The following is a 12,840-nucleotide window of genomic DNA, read 5'->3' on the forward strand; positions in this document are numbered from 1 at the left end:
CCTGCATCTATTCGGCCATACATGCGATCCATAATAAGGCTTTGACTCTTAGAATAGACTTGATCCTTGAAGACAGCTTAGCAGAGACTCTGTGTAGCCTTAGCTTCACTCAACTTAGCCTGCCTATGCTATTTCTAACGCCGGGCAGATTGTGAGAGCACAGGCTCCTGGGCACATTGTCTCCTCATCGAATTATTCAGCTGCAAAAACATCCGCTGCTAAATAATCTGATGTAAATATTTATTCTAGTCTTTAGCAGTTTGTCGCTTCCTGTAAAAAAAAAAAAAAATCTTCTGATACGCAGAATCTCTTAGAAAAGCGATGCATGTGTCGCTGTGGATAAAAATACCGCCACACTTCTATGTCAAACTACAATTATATAGACTGCATGCTTTTTTTTTTTACTAAACTACATCTCCCTCCTCAGCTTCAGTTCAGGATCCCATTAATAACAGGGCTGGGTTGGCTTTAGATAGGAGGCACCACAAAATGATGTGTTATTAAAATAAGAAACATGGTTCCAACAGACCCGACGCAGGATCCGGATCTTGAGAGAAATATCAGGCTTTGATGTCTTACCTTGTAGGGAGATTAACAACAATAAACAGCCAGAGGAACAGCTTCACAGGGAGGGAAGGCTTCGCCATTGCTGTCTTGTGTTTGGAGGCTACATTTGGAGAAGCCATCATCACCATCTTCGTTTCCTCTTTATTGCAGATGGACGTGTCCGTCTATTTACTGTGTTTCCTCTCTACGATACATCACGCACGTTAGCGGTAGCGGGTCTGCAAATCTAGACCCGAGGCGGACGTGCGGTGGAGTGAAATCAGCCAAAACAAAATCGATGCGACTCGGAAGCTTGATTTCGTTTCAGCCGGTTTTTTTTGTGGTGTGTCTGTCGCCGATTCGACAGCCTAGCAGGGCCCTGAAAACTGCCAGAGACGGCGAAGCCCCCCGTAATAAGCTGCTCTAATATCGAGCAGCTGACAAAACCAGTGGAGCCGCTGTGTGAATGCAGATTAACACTGGGGTCAGAGAGGAACTGATGCACGTTGCTGCAGCACAGATCAACACATGCGTGGTTTCACCAAGCGGAAGGACAGCTCCATAGATTAAAAGCATTAATTTAGTGTTACAGCAAAAATGTGGCTTTTATTCTACATTACTGTCACTCATTGGTTTATATCACGTGATGATTTTTAGTACAAAACATGTTAAAATGTATAATAAAAGGATTATAAAGATTCGGGAAAGTATTTGGACCCCTTCAATTCTGCACACTTTATTGTGTCATAGATTTAATTAGAAATTAATAAAATTTCTACACTCAATAAGCCACAGTGACAAAATGAAGCCATGTTTTTAGATGCTAATTCATTAAATATGATCATCTGAAATCTGTCATTTACAAAAACATTCAGCTCTTTGAATTGATTGGACGTTGGCTAGTCAGGCATATAGCTGTGTAAGGTGGCATAATAACCAATAAAAATAAAACCAAGCCAAAGAACCCTGTGTAGAAGATTGTGTATATGGAAAGACGTGATATGTTCCTAGATACTTCCCATCCAGTCTGATGGAGCTTGAGAGGATCTGCCAGGAATATTTGGATAAAATGGGATCATATTAAATCTACAATACTGTCCAATTGACTTATTATGTTATGTGAACAATGCACAAAATTATATCTAGGGTGATGTCCCATGTCACCTAATAGGCTAATGAGGTGGGTGGGTGTGTGTGTGTGGTTGATGCCCTACAGATCTATTTGTAATGCGTTAAAGGAACAAGTCCAGTCCAGTTGTGCTTTCAGCACCTTGGACAGCTCTAATAGTTTCATCCACATTCCAAAGCATCAATCAGCACGAAGGACAGCTCCTGTCAATTGGTTGCAGCTTAAATCAGAGCAATACTGGCTCTAACAACACAGTTGATTTAACTGTAAATGAGTAACTAAATATTCTACATATCATCACTAACAATGAGCCCAGCAGTCTCATTAGTTTACTTTATTGTTTCCTTTGCTTATTAATTGGTTGTTTGACTGAATGAGGTTATGTAGAAATGCAACCCATGCCAGAGGATATAATTATATTTAGGGAACATACACAATTGTATGATTAGATTTTTCAAGTCTTTGGCATATTTTGAAACCAATTGAGAGAGAGTATCCTGGGGTTTGCATTGTCCTTTGTAAGGTGATTTTGTAAACATTTTTTCTTATATAAGCATGCTAATGCTCCTGATTTTGGTACAGTATAACTTATTTCCAAGGACTCCTTGAAGGGATGTTTGAGAAAAGATATGTGTTCTTAATCTAAAATTCAAAATGGTCCCACACAGTCTCATAAATTACATTGATACTGCAATTGCATTTCACAATATCTTTTCTTCTCATCTCTCTATTTATAAACAGTCTCCACTCAGCCATCCATATTCTATATAAAAGTGATTGGGACAAAGAAAGAGTGAAAATCAGTGTTACAATGTGTAACGGATGTAGTGTTCTTCCTTCTGGACCCATTAGTATCTGGCTAACATTTATTCTAGTGACATTGGCAAAGTAGCATGGTCATGATTCTAACTTTGGATTGAATTAATAGAATTTTAATTTGGGAGTAAATCAAATCTTGTTTAATGTTCTTTGTGTCACATTAGCAGCTGAATTAACTTGGCTGTCTATCTCCTCATCAAAATGGGCACAGCTAAATAAATACATCATCTAAAAACAGCATAAGCCATATGCATGTACTATGCATCATAAATTGCTAAATTATCAACCTTTTCACTGCAGTGCTGCCAGGAATCATTAATTAGCTAATGCTATATTTGGACTGGAGGCTGCATTTTGTACTGTTTTTCACAAATAGGCATCTATAGTTCATGTTGTAGCTTCAGCAAACAGGAAGGGAGGGGAAAAGTGCAGTAAGGAGTGGTATATAATAAGGTGTGAGGGTTTGTTTTGTTTGTCTTTGGTTTTTTTTTTTTTTTGTTGGTTTGTTTTGTTGCTTTGAGTCTTGTTAGGCACTCTTGTGGCTTTCGGTAGAGTACCTTTATAAAGAAACCTTTTCAGCACCTTTTCAGCTGAAGGAAAAGAACCACCAAAGAGAAGAGAACAAGAGCTTCCAGGGTTTTAATTTTGCCATGGTGCATTAGCCCAGGTTCCCCTCTGAACATTTATTCCACAGATATACAGACAGTGAAAATTCTGAAATTTTACAGCCTCTGAAGCTACAGCCATCATAAACTGCAGAAATGTTTTTTTTTTTCATATGTTTGTGGCCTTATAAACTCCACTCTGAATTATAACCACCCATTGTCTGGCTATATTTTTTAAACAATAGTTATTAAACTGTGATTGGGAAATCAAAATTGATTTAACTGTGACATGCATGGAAGATGAGGTGTGTCTGATTTGAAAACACCATCATGTGTTTATTTGTGGCAAGTGGGGCTCCACGTAGGTTAATCATCTTAAGGAAATTGATAAATGCTTCATCAGCCATGCAGCACTCCTCAAAGAATAAACCATCACCCTCTGCTGAATAAAATATGAAGAGGTAGTCGCTTGTAAAATTGGATATATACTCCTTAAACCAGTTTGCAGCCTTGCTATATTGTACCTTGGAATTTATTTTACTGTGGATAAAGACTTCACAAGGCAGATACTGAGGACATGACAGCACTCTAATAGATTTCTTTTTTTTTTTTTTTTACAGGGGGCCCCATACTAGTGAAACATAACACTATTTAACTGTGTTTAATTTGCGGTCATGATTTTGTTGTATCATTTTTTTAAAGATTATAAATATCCACTGCTCTAAAAATAGAAATTTAGGCCTTGCTAATCATTTTCTGTTTAGTTAAGTAGAATTAAGTTGGTCTCTACATGTGCATGCACACATACATCCAGTGCCTATATCATTTGGTCCCTGGGGCCAGATATTCTCTACGCTGCAGCTGTGTCACTGCTGCTGTCAAAAAGACCCTGCCCATGCAGGTGAAGACCCAATCATCAGCACAGGAAATAGCGGTTAGTAGTAGAAGGTACTGATTAAGTTGAGGGATGAAAATAACCATTGGCTACTGAATTGCAAAGATGGATGTATTTTTTAGTGAGTGACCTTCATGGTTGGTTGATAATTAAACGTATAATGAGATGCTGTTATTTGGTTTGTTTGCTATAACAACATTCAGTGAGATATTTGTATTTAATCCATGCAGCTTATATTGAACAATTATTCTTATGACAAACAGCAGCCAGTAATATCCCTGGCAGGATCTCCCTTTGTTTTGCTCTTTCTCTTTCACATACACACATATACACTGACAGAAAGAGAGAGAGCAAGAGAGAAAGAGAGATGTCATGTTAGATACATTTGGTTCAATAGTTACACCAGACATTTGAGCCACACTGGTTCCTCCTCATGTCATAGATGCACCTGTGCTCTCGTTCACTAACCTACATCCAGAAATCTATTCATCAGTGCATGTTTATTATGTTATGAAATTCGTTAGATTTACAGACATTAAGTTATTATTCTTAGGTCCCTAGCATACACATAAGATTAGTGTTATACAGATCCAAATCCATATATCTTAATAAGCAAAACCAAGTTTCTGACTGAGCACATGGTCATGGTATTTCACAGTACAGCATAATATAGCAAATAGATTGGGCGTATTGTGGGCAGTGGCAGTACTGGTAAGGCTTAGTTTTGTGACATGTCTTTAAAAAATCAATAACGATTTAATCATTCATGGCACCCATTCTCTCTGCAGGCAGTGTGGCATGTGTGAGTCTGGCAGTTATAAAATGTTGAGTCATCTTTAGATAAGGGCTAGGGGAGGTATAGTCTTCTGTAATGGCATCATTGAACACACAGATGCCCAGTTCCACTACCATTCCAGTTTTACATCCCACACATATGCTGTCACAGCCCCACTTAGTTAGCATCAAGCTGTGGGAGCAGAATGATCTACTGTAAGCATTATTGGATATGAGAAACAGCCTTGAATCCAAACCAAAGTGATGTAACATCAGAAGCAAAAAATCAGTTGAAGAAAGTTGAAGAAAAAAAAAAAACATTTAAAAATTTGTTCAGGAAGTGATGTTACCATTTTTTTTGTTGCATCAATGCCAAATACAAAATGAAGTGTACTGACACTTAAAAAGAGAGATTCTGCATTAGGCCAGGTGATTTGTTTATTAAAGCTAGTAAATGTGCAAATACATCCCTTCATACTGAGTGTGTTTGGACATGGACATGTGAAAGCACTCTCTGTGGTCTGGCATTACTAAAAAATTTACATCACATTTGAAATACCATTACACTGGATTCCAGTTTGTCTCTAAAGTGTCCTCTGTCTGAGTTTTTAATTTTCTTGGCCTTGTATAATATAATTTTTTTTTTTTTTAAATCTCCATTTATTGTACCTCATTTTGAAATAGTTCCTTTATCTAATGGTGTCACGCTGAGTCATTTGGTGCTCTCTGCTGATTTAATGAGGCCCCTGTGAAGAGTCACAGCTCTGCGCCTCTTGATTTGCTGCAGTTTACTTTTACCCTTATGCTGATAGTGGTTTCAGTCATACTTTATTATGTCACGTTAACTAGAAACACAAACTGATTACAGGACCAACCTAATATTGGAAATCCTCATCTGGGACTAGTATTGAACATACTCCATTATTTTTATTTATCTAGAAGAATCTTTCTGTATTTGTTCTTTGCCTCCTTAATCAGAAATATTGAATGTAGTCTGGTTGAGAGGGGAATGTGTTTTGTTGGATGTTCCCAGTCAAAACTCTGATGGTGTAGTTACAAGCACATATGGCTTTATGTGCTACAACTACTACCCAAAATAACAACCACATCATACTACCATAAAATGTCATATCAAGCCTAAAAAATATCATAATTGTGTTATTATTACATCTTTTATGTGACTTGTTTTCAAAATTTCATGTTACAGCTTGAGAGCCTGGAGGGCTGCAGCTGAATAACACCATGTTAGCACCATGGAGGATAATACCAGTAGAATAGGCTTAATATGAGATGCCAACAACCCCCTCATCGTGGCCAGGCAACTGCAGAGGGTGTGAACTGTTTCAGATTTGTGGGCATTCAGATCTGTCAGCCTGAAGGGGACACCAACCACTGAATCAATCACTTCTCAGGCATGTTGGCAGGGCTAAGTAGATCTCACACTGTTTGCTTTTAGCTTGGAAACTACGTGGACTGTATTTGGATCATGGGTGAATCACATTTGAAATATTGCTCTTTAGGGAAAATGACTCTGTGAGTAAGCAGATATGATGAATAGCAGACACTTTAGGCCAAGAGTAATGTGCAGTTAGGCAGGATATACCATATGGGTTTAGGTGTTTTATGGCTTGCAATATGAATTTGTCCATATCAACTCTATTTGAAGAGGTGTAAATGAAGCAGAAAATGAGAGTTCATCAACTAAAGAAGTAGAAATATTATCTAGTTTTTATACTTGCTTTGCTGAGTTCAAATCTAGTTCAAAAGGCAACTTGTCTGGTCCATTATAAATTATTCTGATCCAGTAAACCATTTATTGTATATGTATTAAACTAACCATAAAAATTATTTATAAATGCAGTTTGTGCTAATCTGTAAGAGTCAAACTCAGTCATCTGCTTTCTTTGAGCCTTGTTCCTGCTGAACTGTGGCTTGTGAGGTGCCTGCCAATATCTAACCTCTCTGTTGTGATTAGGGGGAAATTTAGCTGGCTGATTTCATAGCCTCTTTATGTGGTGTTTGGTCTGCTTGACGTTAAGCAGGTATAATCTCCACTCCCAAAGGTAGATCACAGGGAGTTTCTGCTTTCAGTGCTGGTATTTTTTCTGAGGCTTTTATGTTCTCTTCAGGGTCATGGCTTTATCAAACACAAACCACAATTGAGCCCAAAGTCACTGATGCAGATACTACAGATTACATATGAGGGGAAAAATGCCAAAATGGAGGAGTGATGGAAGTTGCAGGCAGAACACTGCCAAGAAAGTTAAACAAGGGGATACCGGAATATGAGGAGTATTTTTAGTGTTGTACTGAACACAGAAATGTGGGTACTTTTATCATGGCCTTTCTTTATTAGGACAAAATCCTGAAGTATGAGGAAGCTCAAACACAGAATGCTTCCATATAAACACATACATAGAGACGCCAAAGTATTCACTATATAGAGCCGAAGCGCTATATCACAGGCTTACTTACAGTATGACACATTTTTCTGTCAAAAGTAAATCTCCCTATCATTACACAACAGTTATCATCAAGATTAGCAGTTCCCCTGGCAGAATCCTAATGCCTTAAAATTCTTGCAAAGCTTTTAGTGTTGTAGAGAACAATTTTATTGTGAAAATCAAATGCTGTTCTGCTGGACCTTTTTACTCTAATATTTTCAAACTAAAGTTGTTCACCACAACACCCCACAGCCAGTGGTGCTGGTATTTCAATTTCAAGGTGGCCTCCTTGTTTCCATTTACTTTTTTTGGGGAATCTGAGATGTATCACTGAACCCACATTATCTAAGGAGTGAAGCTGAAAGTGTAAGTCCGACTTTCGCTGCAAGCATTATTTTTGAGGAACAACACATATTTTTCAATTTGCAATGACATTCAAAAGGTCAAGAGAAGAAAAAGTTACTCTAGCATAACAATTTTCTGTCTGCCTTATCTAATCAGTGCACTACACCTTCACATAGCTCAGTGCTTTTTAAAGCTTTTGATTTAAATTTATTGCTGTGTCTAAAGTTGATCATGCTTTTGTACATCTGCGTCAGGATGTTTATGTAACATCTTGTTCAACCCAAGGCCGTAGTACTCTGTCCCACTGTGAATAGCAGGCACATTGGTTGCTCACAACAACACTTGATAATTTACTCAGCCTTGCTGTGCTCATGGATGAGGGGCACTCTTATTTTGTCTCTGACTAAGAGGATACCAACAGCCAGGGATGACATATATAATAGAATAGAATTCAGGACCATTAATGCCATGGAAACACCAAGTACTTGCTTTGTTTGTTTAGTTTTTTTTTAACATGACAATTAAAAGAGGGTTATTTAAACAAAGTCTGGTTAAAAATAGAAACAGTCTGTGTTCAGAGCTAGAATAAAGGAGAAAAGAAAAAAAATCTCTCTAAACTAGTAACCTTGAAAGCATACTCCAAAACTCACACATTCACCAAGTTATGCCATAAAGCTGTTGCTTCTAAATATCGGTTTTTAATATCAAAACATATTTTTGTCTTTAAGTTGCATCTTAACCATAAACCGTAACAATAACTGTAAATGACCATGTTGTGGCTTTTACCCTAACACATCTTTCTAGGCAAAGCATTAATGTTGCTTCAGAAATGTAGACTTTACACCTGCATGAATTGATTTTTGATATTTGCTAGCAGCACACTGTCATGTGATTACAATACAGACGTTATATGTTACATTTCAGATCTTATTGCTAATGTATTGGAAAACTGTTGCTCACTTACTCATCCAGCAGAAGATGAGACACATTTACCTATTGTCATGTTTCTTCACATAGGCAAGTCCAAAATTCAATGTCAGTTTAGCTCAGTTTTTGGTCTCCACCAGCCTCTGTGGGATGTATCTGGCTCTTGTGCTACTCAGGGTTCCACTATGTTTACCAGCTACAAACTAACTGGCCAGCTTCTACTGGATTGGTAGCATACAGTTGGTTTCTTCAGCGTTTTTGTTAGAAATAGCCATCTGCTATTGTTAGAAGGAAAGCTGTTCAGAGCACTTTCGGTTACATTACATGCAAAAGTAGCTCCATTGGTGCTTCTGTAACCACCTGTAATTATGTATCCTGGTTTGGGATTTGATTGTAAACCTTGCATTATAAGTGCAGGTCATCTGCCTGCCTCTGTGTCCTTTATTGTTCTGCATTGAGCAGTGGGGGAGTCTGCTCCTCTGCTCCTCTGCTCAGATACATTTCAAGAACCTGGCAGGGGCCCCAGTCTTGGGCTGGGTTGCTGAGGGAACCTGCTCAGCAAAGACATATCCTTGTGTTGTGAGTCTCTACAAGTTCACATCCTTAGGCTTCTTGCACTGATATACCTCTACCACAGCAGACTCAACAGCGTTAAAGTGCACTTCTTGGATAATGTCTGGAGATACACAAGGACTGATTTTTGAGATATAAAGAATGGAACCTCTGCCAGCAGCCACAGTCAGAAATAAAGAACATTTCTAGGCAAGATAAGAGAGATAGGTTAGAGACAAAAGCTATTCCTAGCAGAAATCAAATCAGTAAGTGCTACAGCTTTCATCCTGTAATTTCTGCTGTATTAGAATTTACCATGAGTGCTTTGTTTATGAAGCAGCCAAATGTACTCTGGATCTGTGGGAGTGTCTTCATGCTCATTACCTAATTCAACAAGATTCAACATAATCTTAGAGATTTCCCTTAATCTTTACGGAAAAGTAAACTCCAAAGCTCAAATACAGACAAAAGTCCAATTTTTGCAGCTGTCAAACAATGGCGGCCTGCCTCTGCAGTCTGAATAACTGTTACACCCAAATTGGTTTTATTTTATAAAAGTGCTAAGAGCTATGGACCAAAAGATGTGCTCATAAACCCAGAAAACAGCCTCTAGCACTGTCACACTGCTCACACATTTGGCCCATTCATGGCAAATAGAACAGCTCCAGGAGGTGTCGGGTTACGTCATCAAAGATTAGTCTTCACTGTCTTATGTGTGACTTCCAGAAGGTTTTCCATGTTTAGCCAAGGTCATAGAGGCATTGTGTACACTTTGAGGTGAACAACATTTAGAAATGCTACAAACAATGTCACAGACTGCAAGGTTTGTTTGTAATTGTATGTTGTTACTGACTGCTGTGGTTTAGTTCTGTAAATGATGTGCATCGTAGAAAGCCCTTCTTAAGACATAAAGTAGGATATTGTGTACAACCTCTCCTGCCCAAAGAATGACTGGGTGGGAAATAGGTGTGTATTTGCTGCCGAGGAGTAATCAATACTGAAATTATATCTGAGTCAAGTACAAAAACTGGACTGAACTCAAAACATGCACAGTACATGAATTTCCCCTTGTTGACAGTTGACACTGAAAGCTGATTAAATTCAGTGTTCATTTGTATTTTAAAGATTTTCAATTATCCAATACTCCTTTTTCTTATAGGCGCCATGTAAAGGTCAATTTGAACTTCATACATTGAAGGTCTGAGTAATTAATTTGCTGTGGCACAGTCATTTTTCTTACTTATGAATGAGCACCTCTGTGGGCTGTGTGTTGTGTCTGATTCGTGAGCTAGTAGCGTCTAAGTTTCTAAATTACACATTTGGTCATATTAAGAAACTTTTTTTGAGTTGGAATTATGTCCCATAGTAGATACACTATTACACCGTTATCGTATGACTGAAGTTCAATACTTTGCTTAGTCATGTGGTAACACCTGAGCAAATACTATCTGCTGTGATACAATTGAAAACTCCAGGAAAAAAAAAAACAGAAAATGGACCTTAAAACAAGAACAACAAACTTACAATATTAAAAGAGACATATGGTCTAAGGATAAACTGATTTATCCTGAGTCTCATATTTTTCATTTTTATGACTGTGCAATCATTTGATCTATGCAGCATTTCATTTTTCCAAGTCATTTTTAAGGAACTGCCTGCACAGTACTCAAAATAAATGTAATACGTTAATGCCTTTCGACAAATAGTGCACTACTTCTTTTTGTTTGTTGTAGGCAGTTACTATAAAGGAAAACTTCAGCTTTCCTGATCCTATTTAGACTGAAGGAGTTAACTCACTGTTTTTTGTTACTGCCAGGACAGAAGGTCACTGGAAGTGTTGTTGTTGACATTTTTTGTCATTTATAAACCTGCCTATGGCTTAATAACACTGACTTTGACAAATGGTTTTACACATCACAGTCACCAGTGATGATACTCAGCAGAGGAATATCAGTGTGTATGAGAGCCTCTATACTCTATGTATAACACTGTGTAACTGAGAAACTACTGAAAAATTACAAGCATGTACAAAAGTAAACCCAGTTTTTGCAGAGATAAGTAATGTCACGTTATCATCATCAACATTGTCACCACTGTTGTCATGCTTGTTGTTTCTGCTTCATTATACTTCATCTGATCTCATCTCATCTCATCTCATCAACACAATCTTGATATCCACCTGCTTCATCAAGATTATAAGCATCACACTTGATTCATACTTCCTTCCAGGACTTCCACTGTAACCATCCCCCCTCTCAGTCAGATGGGGTAGGGTGACTGAGCTTTCAGGGAAGGAGGATATAGTTTCTATAATGTGTGAACAATTACCTGGCTGCACGATTTGTTTTAGAGCATCAAGGAAGCCACATCCTGTGAGACATAATGGATGTAGCTAAGTAACTTCTTAATGCCTTTTCTGGAGAACATTCAAAACCTCTATTGGATTTTCCATTCTCCCACCCAGCACTTTTTCACTGTCCCTAACACCCTCCTCCCCATCATCCTTCACCCTGTATCTTCCTCTGTCTCCATATAATTTGCTTCCTTTGCTGTCTCTGTCTCTGTAGTCTGGTCTTATGGTGTCAGCTTTGATTGAAATTTACGTCGATGGCTTTTATTTTATATCAGTACAATAACAGTGCTATCAAAGACTACAGGTGTGTGGTTTGGTCCTAGTAGAAGTTGTTTGTCTTTTTGCTGTCTTGTGTTTTCTTTTTAGTCATCGGTGTTTGAGTTTGATGAGGGTGCGAGGCATTTTCAGAACCCATCTCCTTTGGGAGTGTTTATTGTTTTGCAAACTGGAAAGCACGTTCACTGTGTTGTTTGTAATACCAATCCGCAATACTGACCTTTTGATGCTAATTAAAATTTAAAGTCAAGATGTTTTATTTTATGTCTTTTGCTCTAAGCAAATACATAGCTATTGATGAAGGTAGCCCCCACACAGTGTGAAAGCAAGAATACAGAGATAGAAAAAATGAAACTTTTTAAAAATTTCAATCTACTGTCCAAGAAATAAGCTATAAATTGTGATTTTTACCTATAGCACAGAAAAGAGCAAAATACCACTATCTAATATATATTAAAATAACTGGGCATTATTCATGGAACGCATTTCTGCCATTAAATTTAAACCCATTATTTGGTTACTTACATTACTTGGTGTTTACAGTTTATGTAACCACTCAATTTAGTTAAGAGAATCAAGTAACTAATATTCATAAAATGCAGAGATAAATGGTATTTTCAGGGGCTCGTAACTTATTTTTTCCTAATGCTTTTGGAGACACCATTCAGCCCTGATCCCCTGAGTCTTCTGTTTCACAACCTGTCACAATTAAGTATCAGTATCCACTGGCCTGGGGTGCTCTGATAGTGCCTGAGAAAATATCAGGATCTCATTAGCTTGGCAGAGCAGTTGTAGATGAAGCAGGACTGCCACTGTTGTGATATGCTGATTTACCAAATCAAGAGTCAAATCAAAAGAAAGCTACATGGAGTGGTAGACTAGGAGGAACTCTCTGGGTATACTGTATTAAAACTCACATTGTTAGGAGGCCAATGAAATCTAATGACTGTGACAGTGAGCCCAAATCCCAAACCTTTTATTCTTCTTTTGTGCTGTGATAATGGACACCTACTGAATACAACAATCACATTGTGTGTGACAGAGAGATACAACTCTGTCCTTGTGTCTGGGTTCATCCCAACATCCTGCTCTCTCTCTCTCTCTGCCCTCCTTTCTCCCTCCTTCTCTCTGTCCTGCTCTCCCTGCCTTTTAAGACAGACAAAATGTCAAAACCT

General features: G+C 38.0%; 1 protein-coding gene across 2 annotated transcripts in view; it reads right to left on the reverse strand.

Annotated features, from left to right (window-relative positions):
* The window catches only part of gabrg2 (gamma-aminobutyric acid type A receptor subunit gamma2), a 38,002-nt gene extending 37,291 nt beyond the window's left edge, over positions 1-711 (reverse strand). For both annotated transcript variants that reach the window (XM_026328257.1, XM_026328256.1), the window contains exon 1: positions 580-711. In XM_026328257.1, coding sequence (XP_026184042.1) covers positions 580-695 — 116 coding nt within the window. In that variant the 5' untranslated portion in view covers positions 696-711. The remainder of the gene's footprint in view (positions 1-579) is intronic.
* Positions 712-12,840: the final 12,129 nt, after the last annotated feature.

This window comes from Mastacembelus armatus, chromosome 14 (genome assembly GCF_900324485.2).
Source record: "Mastacembelus armatus chromosome 14, fMasArm1.2, whole genome shotgun sequence".
Taxonomy (NCBI): domain Eukaryota; kingdom Metazoa; phylum Chordata; class Actinopteri; order Synbranchiformes; family Mastacembelidae; genus Mastacembelus; species Mastacembelus armatus.